The sequence below is a fragment of the Austrofundulus limnaeus genome, unplaced genomic scaffold, assembly GCF_001266775.1.
Source record: "Austrofundulus limnaeus strain Quisiro unplaced genomic scaffold, Austrofundulus_limnaeus-1.0 Scaffold51, whole genome shotgun sequence".
NCBI lineage: Eukaryota > Metazoa > Chordata > Actinopteri > Cyprinodontiformes > Rivulidae > Austrofundulus > Austrofundulus limnaeus.
In genome coordinates, this window is record NW_013952453.1 from 1,284,425 (window position 1) to 1,299,262 (window position 14,838).

The 14,838-nt window shown below is 36.7% G+C and overlaps 1 protein-coding gene across 2 annotated transcripts in view; it reads left to right on the forward strand.

The window, feature by feature from the left end:
• Positions 1-14,838, forward strand: part of cdh22 (cadherin 22) — a gene marked incomplete at its 5' end in the record, with an annotated part of 60,851 nt that overhangs the window by 3,820 nt on the left and 42,193 nt on the right. For both annotated transcript variants that reach the window (XM_014008610.1, XM_014008611.1), the window contains 1 exon segment: positions 9,720-9,839. In XM_014008610.1, coding sequence (XP_013864064.1) covers positions 9,720-9,839 — 120 coding nt within the window.

The window sequence follows — 14,838 nt, forward strand, 5'->3', positions numbered from 1 at the left end:
TCATTATGCTTTGCAACAATAAGGTTGTGAAGGTCTTCAGAGAGCTCTTTACTTTTACCTATCATCAGATGGTTCTTGTGTGATCATTTGGGACTGAACCAATATTAATTTGCACTGACAAGGGGCAGGCTTGCTTTCTAATTACTGAGAGAGTTCAGCTGGTGTCTTGGCTTTCCATGCCTTTTTACACCTCCCTTTCTTCATATGTTCAATACTTTTTCCCTGTGCCATTCCACATTATTACAAATAACTTCATTTCTGGACCTTTATGGTTTGATACCTTTGTATGTATGGATCACTTGGGTTGTTACCTGCAACTGGTGAAAATTTCATGTCATTAGCACCTCTAGTAATATATTTACTGAGAAAAATGTTGACATGTTCAATACTTATTTTACCCGCTGTAGATGTGGAAGGTAAGTGTTGAATCAGTGTCTTGTTTTAGAAAAATAAATGAATAAATCATTTACAAGCCAGCTTCATCTGTGAAGTACTTTTTCATATTATATTATTATATTAACAAAACACTTTGCTTGATGTATTTGACTTGTCTCATCAGCAGCCACAGTTTTTATTTTATTTTTTTATTGTCTCATGCAGAATGCAAAATTTTGTTGACTTTTTTGTAAACTTGACTTTTTTTCTTTGCTCTTTTAATTCGGGGTGTACTCAGAACCTGGTTCGAATCAGCACTTCTTGTGTAATTTGAACACAGCTCCTCTGACGTGAAGCAAGGTTACACTTTTTGATTTGAGACAGGTTGCAAGCATTAGCCACACCAGTGATTTGCAGACTGTGCTATTTTACGGCTAACTGTATAGGCAAATTGCCTTGAAACACACAAGGCCATAACAGTAAGAAAGTAATCAGCAGTCAGCTGCCTGAGGCAAATTCATCTTTACTAACCACTCTTGTCATGTGCTCCTGTGTCTTCCTTGTCACAGCATCACAGCCTCTGTTCATGTCTCTTGCTTTGTTCAGGCTTTCTGTCTCTCAGTCTGCACACTCAGCTTTTCCCTTTCTTTTCCTCAAACGCAAACTAAAAAAAAAGGTTTATGCATTACCTTTCTGTTCCTTACGGTTAAAACGATAAAGCAAAAAACACAGGAGGTAAAGAACGTTGACACTGATTAGCTTAAATGTGAGTCCTAAAAAGTAGTCCGAGCAGCTTGAGGTAAATACGTCTTGCCTTGTCTTTGAGTGTTAGCAGTGAGTGTTTGCCACACAGAAAGAAGGTCCTTAGTTCAGTCCTGAGCGAGGCCCAGTGGGAACTGAGTTTGCATGTTCTTGCAGTGGCCACCTGCCCTGTTGTTCTCATGCCCAAATCCCAGCACACTCACAAAGCACAGGTTAAGAAAATGGATGACATTGGTTCGGTCGGAAAAACACATTTATCTCTATAAAAAGGTAAACAAATGACGCTCACATAGAGGTGTACAACAGCAATGAATCCACTCTCTGGCTGTTGTTACCCTCAACTTTAGCAGTGCCAAAAAATCACAACAATCAATAGGTTTGCTTTTCCTCTGCATATCCAAGAGTGAGGCACACAGGATGAGTTCAAGTGAACATTTTTAGTGGGCTTAAGTATTTACATTTGACTATTAGCTTATGACTGTTTCATAGCCACTTATGTTTCTCCATTTAATACAGTTGCATAATACCCAGCAGTCTTCACATGAAGATAACACATTTATTCAAACAATGTCAAAGAAAAAATACTTAAATGGCTGAATTGTTCTAAATGTTCTGTTTTTTAAATGACTGTTTTATTTGTGTTTGTATAAAATAATACACCAAAAGGTAATTGCTTGTAATGGTCGTGTGCTACACTCACTGCTAAGTAATCTTGCTATTTTTTTTCTGTAATAAGAATAATTGTTTCAGTTCTAAAAGTCATTTTAAATTCAATTCAAATTTTCAAGGCTTGTTTGAGAAAAAAATATGCATCATGTTCTAAATTCAGAATTTCGCCATTATTTGATTAATAGGTACTCCGTTACAAGCCAAAGAGAAATCATTCTCTTTAAGACCTATTCTTCTCTGCACTTACTGAATAAAGAAACAAATCCATTTTAATGCAAATTGTGTACAACCTTAAAATTTTATGTTGCCTTACGTTCATTTGTAATGCAATGGTAAAACACAAGTCTGTTCATTTTAAACTCCCGTCTTTCAATTATTAATGATATCCAACTCATCTTTGTCATAAAGCCCTGAACCACTCTGAAGTTCACAACAACATATACGGAGGCTACTTAGTTACACAGAGGTCTCTGATGCAACAAAAGAAGCTTTAAAATTGCATGTGTGTGTTTCTGTGTGTGCAGGTTTGTGAGTACATATGCATGGATGCAGTATCACCAAAGAATTATACCAGGGTGCTTACACTAAGAACAACTAACATAATTTTAAAGCAGAAGCTGATAAACAAATACCAGTAACAGATTTTATTTGATGAGTACAAACTAATGAAAAAAGGTGTGTTCTGTCAGTAACTGTAATGCTGTCAGGGTGCCATATTAGTGTTATGGTTTTATATACAGTAGATCTGCACAACAGCATGTGCAAACGTAGTGGCCGTCCTCTTCAAGGTGCTATTTAAGGTTAAAAACATATTGGCAAAAACAGGAAAACATTTTCCTGTCTCAGGCAGTGTGTATTTCTTTGTCTCTAAAAAGCAGACATTAAGATTCTGGACTGAAACTTACATTTCTAAGTGAACTTTTTGATGGCGTTCAGACATTAATACAACATGGTTCTTATGTAAGGAGATGGTGAACTAAAGTTTATGTTTTGCAAGATTTAGCATCAATATTGAATTGAATTTCATTTCCCATTTTGGTTTCCCATTTATTTTTAATATTAATGCAACTTTGAGTGAAGCCTTAAAATAAAAATTAAAAAAAGAGGAAGAAGAAGAAAAAGAAGTACCAAAGGATAATGTAAACCAGTTTTCTGCTGGTCTGTGTCATTCCTAAAGTTGCATTAAGTAGTGGATAGATTGAGCTTTTAAATCTGGCACATATACTGCAGATACATTATTGGCAGCAGCACTCTAAGCTAAAGCTTATATGCTCCTCACGGCCAGCTAATATTGAAGTAATAAAGACAGGCCTTTTCCAATTTAAAATCACTATTACACCGTGTTACAACACGCATACTAAGACATCCATCATTCATTCATTTTTTTTCTTTATGTGAGCAGACTGATAACATACTAAAGCCCAGTTTGTTAGCTATGAAACCATTTAGTCACTATAGGGCACACTTTTTTATTTTTAATTTTTTACTTTTTACTGAAAAATGAATGAAAGGATGAAACTAAATCCAGAATGGGCAACTGTTAAGGGTAAAGTCGCAAAAAATGTGGACATTTTCCATGGATTTAATCCAGAGATTGATACAGTTCCATCAGAGATCAGAGATATGTCACAACACAATGTCTGTGCTGCAGCCTTTAATGACACAAAGACTCAGTGTTCAAAGAATAACAGGCAAAACTAACCATTTTTTGCTCATGTCTTCTGTTGATTTTGATATAATTTATAGAAAATTCAGACTTAAATCACCATAAAATTAGATATTAAATTGTCTTTTTTAAAATCTAATCTTTCTAACAGATAATTAGAAAAAAACAATCAACCATAAACTGTAAAATATTTCAAATATGTTAAAGATTTTCTAGAGCTTCTTTCAGTATGGCCTTGTTTCAGCTTATGTCATTTACAAAATCCTATGCCAGAGTACATTTTTCATAGTAAAGTCCATGTGAAAGTACATTTTCATAGTAATGTCCACGTGCTGTGCCTTTTATTGTGTCATTTAATTTGACGTAGTATTAAACGGTGTAAAGTTTTGAAATGAGGAGGTGCCTCAGGAAACGGGTTATGTAAAGACTACAGATTTGTTAAAAAAGAAAAAAGAAAGAAAAACTGTGGGATGTACTTATACGTGTCCCATTTACTGGTCAACTGCTCAACCTTGTAATGCATAACAATATATCATTCATACTTTACTTAATGCACACATTTGATTATTATTGATGGTGGTTGACAGAAAAATCTTAAAAATGCAATTATGTTATGGTGCAACAAAATGAACCAAAATTAGGACAAAGCATGCATTTTGATTGTTTTCTCCTTTTGCTGTTCTGTCCTTTGTTTCCCAAGACGCACGTAGTTAGCTTGAGTGATGCACCAACTTTTCTCCATGTAATGAACGTATTCCACAAGGGGGATTGGAGTAATAATCACCGCTCCTGTTACTTGGGCCTGCAGTGGTTGCAAATTACTGAAGTCACCATGAGGAAGGCCTGTCATGCTAACAGTAGGTGAGACATTTGGGAACAGCAGGATCAGGGTAGAGAGGAATGAGACAAGGCAGGCAACTTACAATCAATATTCCTTGCCAACTGCCTTTATGTATATAACCAGTAACATGCATCATTTTGCACTCAACCACACTGCCTGACATAATTGATTTTGGCTGATCTAAGTGTGCAGGGTTATGTTTCGAAATCTGTTGGGAGGAAGGGAAGGAAAAAAGGTGACAGTGTGTGGCACACTATGAATAAGCATTAACAGTGTTTGAGAAAAGCAGCTTGGTAGATACAGCACCATAATACTAGAAGTTCTTTTTTTCAGAAATGTATTAAAGTGAAGATACATGGGCACTGCACTGTACATTTTTATACAGCAAACAACACATTTTAAAATTAAAAACACAAAGCTTCACAACATATTAAGTCTAACTGTGAAGTAATTTACAGATTTTTTGTTTGTTTCATTTATTGATTAAATTTGCCTAAAGGCCACAATGGGTCATCATACTACCAACACACAAAACAAATAATATGATCTATTAAAATGCACAAGTTCAGATGCTTAGAAAAATATTACCTTTCTTATTTTTTTCATGTAAGATAACATATTAGTAATAAAGCCCTAAAACCTTGTTCAGATCTGGAATATGATCGATGAATTCAGGCCGTTGGCTTTTACGACAGCAGATTTTGCTTTCCTTAAAGTTCCTTCACACTCGCTCATCTTTCTCTATCCGTCTTTTCTCCTCCCCACCTCTCCCCCGAGGCATTTATGTGGATGAGAGAAAAAAATTAATTAATCACATACGAAGTGGTGAAGGAATAACTTTTCATGTGAAAACACCTCAGCTTTTATGGTTTTACTAAACGATCCATAATGCAGGCAGGGAGCACTCAGTCCTGCAGATTAAGGTAGGTCGAGACAGGAGAGAGGCTCGGTGCCGCAGCCGTTAGACCCCGCCATTGAAGGCCTTACCAGTATCGCATCAGCTGAGACAGGCACAAATCTCTTTTACGACGCTGCCTCTTAAATAGCTGTCAGTCTAGTGTCTCACACGTGGCACACTTCTCGAGTTCCCCTCGCAATAATTGAACCATCTCTCTCAGTGCGCTGAAATGGTGTGGGAAGTCATTGCGACAGCCTGTGTTTATACCATTAAACTAAACTCGTGCATAAATCTAACTGTATAGCCTTTGTCACAAACCCCGCACCAGCTAGAACCAACATTTTTACCTATATTTCATTAAATATGAAAATGAAGTAAATGCCTGGAATAATGTAAATCCATGCAGTTTTTTTTTAGAAAGAGACTTTCAATTTTGGTTTAAACTGTGTTATTAAGGTTTGCTCTGTGTCTTTACGTCAAGACTTGTCTGTGGCCTTTCTGTGCTCTGGTTTCCTCCCACAGTACAAAGATGCCTATCAGGTGGCATGCTAGGTTAACTGGTGTTTCCAACTTGATTGTGGTTGTGAAGGTGCTTGGCTGCCTGTCTTTGTTAGCCCTGTAAAAAAATAGTGACGTGTCAACCAGTAAGAGAAGAAAATGTCCTCATGTAAGTCGTAGGGGTATTTGTATCTTAAAAACACATGGTTTTATTAAGTTGTTTTGCATTATTTTGGGCTTATCTAACAAACAAACTATATACTCATACTATACAGTGGTTTGCAAAAGTATTCATACCCCTTGAACTTTTCCATATTTTGTCACATTACAACCACAAACATAAATATATTTCACTGGAATTTYATGTGAAAGACCAACACAAAGTGGTATACAATTGTGAAGTGGAAGCAAAATTTTACATGAATCAAAACATTTTTTACAAATAAAAAACTGAAAAGTGCGATGTGCAAAATTATTCAGCCCCCCTGAGTCAATACTTTGTGGAGCCACCTTTTGCTGCAATTATAGCTGCAAGTCTTTTAGGGTATGTCTCCACCAGCTTTGCACATCTAGTGACTGCAATTCTTGCCCATTCCTCCTTGCAAAACAGCTCAAGCTCAGTCAGATTGGATGGAGAGCGTTTGTGAACAGCAGTTTTGAGATCTTGCCACAAATTCTCAATTGGGTTTAGGTCTGGACTTTGACTGGGCCATTCTAACACATGAATATTCTTTTTTTTAAAACACTCCATTGTAGCTTTGGCTTTATGTTTAGGGTCGTTGTCCTGTTGGAAGGTGAACCTCCGCCCCAGTCTCAAATCTTTTGCTGACTCCAACAGGTTTTCTTCCAAGATTGCCCTGTATTTGGCTCCATCCATCTTCCCATCAACTTTGACCAACTTCCCGGTCCCTGCTGAAGAGAAGCACCCCCAGAGCATGATGCTGCCACCACCATATTTGACAGTGGGGATGGTGTTTTCAGAGTGATGTGCAGTGTTCTTTCTCCGCCACACATAGCGTTTTGCATTGTGGCCAAAAAGTTCAATTTTGGTCTCGTCTGACCAAAGCACCTTCTTCCACATGTTTGCTGTGTCCTCAACATGGCTTCTGGCAAACTGCAAACGGGACTTCTTATGGTTTTCTTTTAACAATGGCTTTCTCCTTGCCACTCTTCCATAAAGACCACATTTGTGTAGTGCACGACTAATTGTTGTCCTGTGTACAGTTTCCCCCACCTGAGCTGTGGCTCTCTGCATTTCATCCAGAGTCACCATGGGCCTCTTGGCTGCCTCTCTGATCAGTGATCTCCTTGTTCGGCCTGTAAGTTTAGGTGGACGGCCTTGTCTTGGCAGGTTTACTGTGGTGCCATACTCTTTCCATTTCCGGATGATGGATTGAACAGTGCTCCGTGAGATGTTCAAAGCTTGGGAAATCTTTTTATAACCTAAGCCTGCTTTAAACTTCTCCAAAACCATATTCCTAACCTGTCTGGTGTGTTCTTTGGACTTCATGATGCTGTTTGCTCCCCAATATTCTCTTAACCAACATCTGAGGCCATCACGGAGCAGCTGTATTTGTACTGAGATTAGATTACACACAGGTGGACCCTTTTGAGTCATTAGCAGTCATCAGGCAACTTCTGAATGCAATTGGTTGCACTCAGGGAAAAGGGGGCTGAATACTTTTGCACGTCGCACTTTTCAGTTTTTTATTTGTAAAAAATGTTTTGATTCATGTAAAATTTTGCTTCCACTTCACAATTGTATACCACTTTGTGTTGGTCTTTCACATTAAATTCCAGTGAAATATATTTATGTTTGTGGTTGTAATGTGACAAAATATGGAAAAGTTCAAGGGGTATGAATACTTTTGCAAACCACTGTATATATGTGTGTGTGAACCATATATTTTGGTAAAGTGAATTTTGTCTCATTTGAAATAAGTCCAAACTTGAAGTTACACTGGAAAAAAAAATAAACTCGAGTGAGTGAATATGGGAAAATTATGCCTTAAATGCATGTTTTTTAGCACTTATATATGAGCTTTACATTTTTAGTTAAGATTGTTTTCAAGTGCATCAGTGGTCAAATCTCCTTCCTGTGACACCAACCTTAGTTTAAGTAATAACTTCCCCTCTACAATATTTATTGTAACAAAAACCTAAATAGAAACCCACGTGCCAAACTCACAGCCTTCTTCACTTAATATAAACACATTAAAGAAGCATTTGCATTTATATAGTTCTTTCAGACTGTCTGATGTCGCTGCCAGCTGTATCCAGAAAAAGCTCAGCGTCTAACCGATTGTTACCTGGGGAAAATTAAGATAAGTGAGTAATCCCATGGATGAAAATAGCTTGAAAATGGCTTTGTTGGACCCATGGTAGTAGCACCAACCAAGTAAGCAGAATTAACAAACCCCCCCATATTCATTGCCGGGAATGAAAATAGCCTCTTTACAGTTTCACGATTTCATAAAATAATGATATCTTACTCATCTCTCAACTGAAACGAGGCACATTTGGATTCTTTATGGTTTAGACTAATGTATACTTTTGCATATTTGAAATGGGTAATGGGATGGAGTGATTTGCAATTTGATGTAAAAGCTCGATTGAATTCATTTGTATGCAGTTTTTTTTAAATTCACCATGAGCTGCTGTGTAATCCATATTTGCTGTAGCTAACTGAAATCTTCACAAAATGGTTATCAATAGTTAAATATTCTTTAAAATTGCATATGCTTTGCATCCTCACGTGGCACATTTACATGATGGTTTTAATCCACATATTTAAAAAAAATGACTGTAGAAGACAGCGATAGAATAGTAATCTGAGCCATCTGATTTAATGGCTTGCTGACTATAATGGTAATCCACTGGCCTCTCCCTCCCTCTTTCCCCCCTAGGAACTCCATTCAATGACAGGAAACAAACAGTGCTGTGACACTTCCTGCTAATTAGCATCATTAGCATACGGTCATTATGTAGCTGGACAGTGGCATGACAGGGCTCTGAGAAGGGCTACAGTGGTGACCTTTAGTGGACATCACCAGCTGTCAGTAATTACCCATAACACTGGCCTGAGGGATGGAGACAGAGACTGACTTCTTGTCCTTGAGGGCTTGTGGCGCCTGGGAACATCTTTCCAGTTCCCTCCATTTTACCTTCTTTTACATGTATATACATATATTTAGAAAGTTATGCTCCAGCAGTTGACAAACGTGATGTTACTTCCTTACCTTCTAATTAGAAATCATGAAGTATTAATGGCTGTAGGCTGAGATTTAAGTAAAACTTGTGACTCAATGGGATGATGTGCCTGCACATTTGCTGCCAGAGGCTTGCGTATCCACACTGTTGACAAATATATTTCACTTAATGCGAAGTAATGATTTAAACACTGCTGCTGCACAAACCATTTATTTTTTTCAAAATTCCATGTGAAGATATCTATGTTTTTTGCCTAAGTGCTAATAATAACATGCTGTTTGATGCAGTTTTCTTTAGCTCGTAACAGTCTTTGAAGATGTAATGTTTGCTGTAGAACTCTGCATTTTGTCATCTGTGAGAAAGGCTGTGCTTATGAAAAGGGAAACAACTTTAAATGGTGTAAGTATCTCACTGGTGAACAGGAGAGGTAATTTGAAACTTTGAAATTTTTTAGAAAATTATATGCATAGAGGTGTGATATCTTACAGCTGCAGTGGCACCAAAATATTTTATCCTCCCTATTTAAAATATATTCAGTTAAGTATATCTAAAAATGGAGACATGTAAGTGTATCTTGTACTTATTACTCATACTCTTCTTTTGAAAAATATCTCACTGATGTGCTATTCTAAGCTCACATTGCTTAACCTTATAGAGCCGGATTACTTATACAGTCTGTGTGTGAGCGATATACACATAAAAAACACATTTTTGAATTCCAGGGCTAGTCTCTGGAAACCCTCATTCTCTGGTGTTTTTTAAATGCCTTTTTAAACATTTTTTCCCCTCTTTTTCAATAGGAACGTCTGTTATGAAGGTTACTGCATCTGATGCTGATGACCCCACATACGGCAGCAGCGCCAGAGTGGTTTATAGTGTGCTGGATGGAGAAAAGTTCTTCACTGTTGAGAGACACACAGGTATGAAAACACTCCTTAAATGTGCGGTTGAATTTATTTTCCTTGACAATGTTCTTTTTAAATTTAATTATCTTCCCTAAAGTTCAAAATTCACTTTATCCAAGATCAACTGAAGACAGTTATCTTCTCAATGTCTAATTTAAAAAAATAAAAAATAAATAAATAAGGTACTTTTTCAGTCACTTTATGATCTTCAAACCAAATGCTTTTGGGGCATCAGCATGTGTTTCAGGCCCATCACCCAATCACTGTTGAAGAAAGGCACCATATCTGTGTGCGGATGGCAAAGTGGTGAAAGACAATGAATGAATGGATGCTTGTCTAATTTTGGAGATTTTTTATGTGCACTGTGTTACGCTTTGAAGCTCTTTCTTAAGTACTTGTTGACAGTCAGATCTACAAATACACCAAATCTGTTTGTCTAGCTCAGGGTAATTTGATTTAAAACAGGTTTTACTTCTTCGAAGAGATATGATCTGTGTTTCTTTAAATATTTCCCTCTGGAAAACAATCTATCGTTATAGTGGTAACTTTATAAATCATACACAGGTGTCAAAAGTATTCACAGTCATTACTTAAGTAGAAGTATAGATACTAGAGTTTAAAATAGTTTTTTGGAAGTAGAAGTATCAACTCAAGCTTTTTACTCAAGTAAAAGTATAAAAGTACTGGTTTTAAAACTACTTAAAGTATAAAGTAAAAGTAATGAACACAAAAATGTAATTAAGGAGAAAAGCTTAGGCTGTGCCACAGAGTTCTATAGCGCAGTAGTTCCCAAAGTTGGGGTCAGGACCCACAGTGGGATCCCGAAACATCAAGTGGGGTCCTGAAAATATTTTTGAATTAATTACACAAAAAAAAATGACAATTAAGAACATTTTCCCTCTTTTTTTTTTTTTACAAAATTAGATTAGTGTACTTAAAACGGACAAAAAATAGCATAAAAAATGTTCTACTCTAGTTTATTTAACGTGAAAACATGTTTATCAGCCAACAACAGCTGGGAGCACAGGTCTCTGCTATGGGTATTTTGTGGGTCAAGTTTGGAAACCACTGCTAAAGCATACCCCCCCCCCCCCCCCCCCCCCCCCCCTGCGCCCATTTTTTTCTTCTGAATAATGAGTGTTATGTTAAATTCAAATGTTTATGTTGAAAGTTTTTGAATTTTCTGACTAGACTAGTTGTTTCAGCCACCATCATCTTCATTCTTGGCTACATCAGCTACAGTATGTTCTGCTGGAATGTGATGTGATTTGCATCATACAGGTGTGATAGAGTGTGTTCAATTCAATAGGATGTCAGAATGGTTCATTTACTCTTCTCATCCAACCACAATCAAATTCACTCTATCGAAGGGTTCTATGTATCTGGATAGATTTCTATTTATTTCTTTTTTTCTGAACAATAAAAAAGATGGAATAAAAACAAGTCAAAGTCAAATAGAAATGAAATACTTTTTTGCTTTTTTAAAAAGTAAGGAGTAGAAAGTACAGATAATTTAATTAAAATGTAAGAAGTAGAAGTAAAAAGTAGGCTGAGAAATATTTACTCCACTAAAGTATAAATAACCAAAATTTCTACTTAAGTAAAGTAACAAAGTATTTGTACTTAATTACTTAACACTTCTGGATCATAAATTTGGCCATGTAAGTTTCACAAATTGAAGCAAGACAAATAAACAGCTATCTTATTTAAAGAAATGCATTTAAGCAACATTTTTGTTCAGTTCCTAAAATCTTATAAAAATGTGTTATACTATTATTTGCACACTTCTCCTCTCTCACCTATATATATGGAAAACCTACTTTTCCCCCCTCACAGACGGAGCTTATAGCAGCAGTAAGACCTGACCTACAGTGTTTCAGGAGTACCCAGGCACTGGTGTTTGAATGCCGGCCCCCAGGGAAAAGTGCTAAAGTTTTAATGATTCCTTTTTTTGGTGTCCACCACTTTGATTTGGTCAGGGTGCCTGGATGATAAATGAGTCTACCTTGGTGGGATAAGTCGGGAGACTGGATGGTTCATTCCAGCTCTTGACTCACCGCCCTCATTCTACCCACCCCCTCTACCTACCTTTTAGGCAGACAGGCTTAAAAGATGGGAGGGGAAGGTGGGTGGATAATAATAGACAAGACAATAGGTGCAAGTCAAGAGGGTCAAAATATGGCAGAGACAGAAATCACACTCAATAATATCACTCTAACTCACCTTGACAACAAGCTCAGTAGCAAGTCGCAGTTTATCTTCTGTCACTTGGGCCATGAAACAATTATCTAGAGGAGTTTTTTTTAGTATGAGGCATTTGTCCCAAGGAAAAACCACACATTATTATGAGTTGCTACAGTACTTCTATGTATACATTTAGGGCACTGCATATTGATTTTGTTTCTATGATGTCACATATACAAGGGTTAGACAATGAAAGTGAAACATCTGTCATTTTAGTGTGGGAGGTTTCATGGCTAAATTGGACCACCTGGTAGCCAATCTTCATTAATTGCACATTGCACCAGTAAGAGCAGAGTGTGAAGGTTCAATTAGCAGGGTAAGAGCACAGTTTTGCTCAAAATATTGCAGTGCACACAACATTATGGGTGAAAATCAAAGAAACATTTAATATAATAAATATATTACAAAAAGAACCAGAAGTAAAAGTGTACAAATTGTTTTTTTTTAGAAAAACAAAATTAGAAAAAAGAATATAAGCAACATAAAATTAAAGTATTTTGATCTACACTCCATATCAGTAGGTGGCGGTAATGCACATCTTCCGTTGTTTGCCAACCGCCATAAAACACTACACAAGAAAAAGAACATTTTGAGTGACATACCAGAGTTCAAAAGAGGACAAATTGTTGGTGCACATCTTGCTAGCACATCTATGACAAAGGCCCTTTCCCAATCGGTGGCTACACACTCGCCCTAGTCCCTACTCACTCAGTTTGCACGTTCCCGCAGAGGGTTGGCCATATTAAGTCCCATCTGAAACCAATTAGGTACGAGGGCGAGTGGCTTATTAAGCCCTCCACAGCGAGTCTGCATCCGATGCAGACTTGAGCAGCAGGTGCAGCACCAAATAGTGGTCGACATGGAACACGGGACGTATAAATATAAGTTCCACATATGTTTTGTACACATATTTACTAAGTAAACACCTCACCAACAAATATAATTTCATATAAATCATGTTTAATTCAATTAAAACTTTATTAAAGACACCGAACCCTGGTCCATATTTAAAAAAAGAAGAAAAGAAAAATGAAAGTAAAAGTAAATAAATTATTTTAAAAACATTAAATGTGCAATTGTTTTGACAAGTTATCACACTTTGTTACAAATACAGTCATATCTGAAAACTTTCTAAATTGTGGGTCTAATTAAATATTTTCTTTGGTCTCTTAAAAAAAAACCTTTTGTTCTCCTGCATTCAATCGCTGCCAGAGCTTGGACCGTTAACATGGTGACAGCAGCTTCCTGTTCCGGTGGAGTGAGGAGAGCCCATCTCAAAAGAGGAGGGTGTATACAGCGCCATCAAGGGGACTCAGTTCAGCTGTGAGGGTGCTTCACAGCGAGTGTAGTGTGTAGGGAGTAGGGCGAGTGTGTAGCCACTGATTGGGAAAGGGCCAAAGACAGCAAGTTGTTGTGATGAATCAAGAGCCACGGTATCCAGGGCAATGTCAGCATACCACCGAGAAGGACGAACCACATCCAACAGGATTAACTGTGGACACAAGAGGAAGCTGTCTGAAAGGGATGTTATGGTCTAAAACCAGGTGTTTCACTTTCATTGTCTAACCCCTGTATATACTATATTTTAGCAATAAAGTGGTGGTAAAGATTTTTAATTCAAATGTGTACCAAGAGTAAAAAGGAAAGAAAACCATGCAGAGGTCTTTTCATTTGACCATCACATCAAAATAATTATTCACTGTCGACATGAGTGTGACTGAAGTAAACACATTAGCACTACTGAAATCTAAAAGTGACTGTGTGTGTAGGTGGAACATGCCTGTGTAGAATTTACAAGTGAGTATTGACTTCAAAAGGGGTCCTATATTATTAGAATGTTTTAAAATTCTGAATAGAGCATTTTAAAGACTGCCACTCAAGCTGTGGCATTTGGAGTTCTTGTAATGAACATAAGTGGTGTTTAGTGACAAGTTTTCATCTACTAATTGACAGAACCACAGTAGGAAGGATTTCACACCATAATGATTATTTTGGATCAACTATATCAAAGAAGGTCTAGTTAGATTTTTTTTACATGGAACTATATATGTGAAGTACTTCATGTAAATATCAAGTGGATGCCAGTATTTCATTTTTCATCCCTGCTCTTTACACAAGAAGAAAACTAAATTGTGAGAGCATTCATGAAACAGCTTGCTGTACTGTTTAAAGTGCCATTAAACTTTCACAAGTTTTTTTTTACCGTTTGAGACACAAAACAGCAGTGTAACAGCAACTGTAATTTAGAATATACTTATGATTACTTTTAATTTCAATAAACATACCAAATATTTTTTCTACTGTCTGTCCAAATATTTATTATCAAATAACAATCTAAATTAATTAATTGTTTATATTTCTAAATTTAAAGACATGATTAAGCATTTTTGGTTTTCTTTATGTCACAGTTGACCGTTCAATTTCACTTACAAAGGTACTACCCATGAACATTTCTCAGCAGCAATATGTACAGTATGGTTCAACAGCTTCTATTCAAATAAAGGTGGAAGAAATGGCTCTGTGACATGCATAAAATGTAGCTGATTCCTTCATCTTTAACTGCCTCTTTTCATTGTTTTCCACTGGCTGTAAGGACCCAAGTAGCAGAATGATTTATTTTGAAACTACATATTAGGGGTGGAATAAAAAATGTATATTTTCCTAATCTGGGGTGGGATGTTACACATTTCCACGTTGTGCTGTACGCTTAGTTTAAATACATACACATTGTGCCTTAATGCGGACATATTGGGCTATTACTATATATATA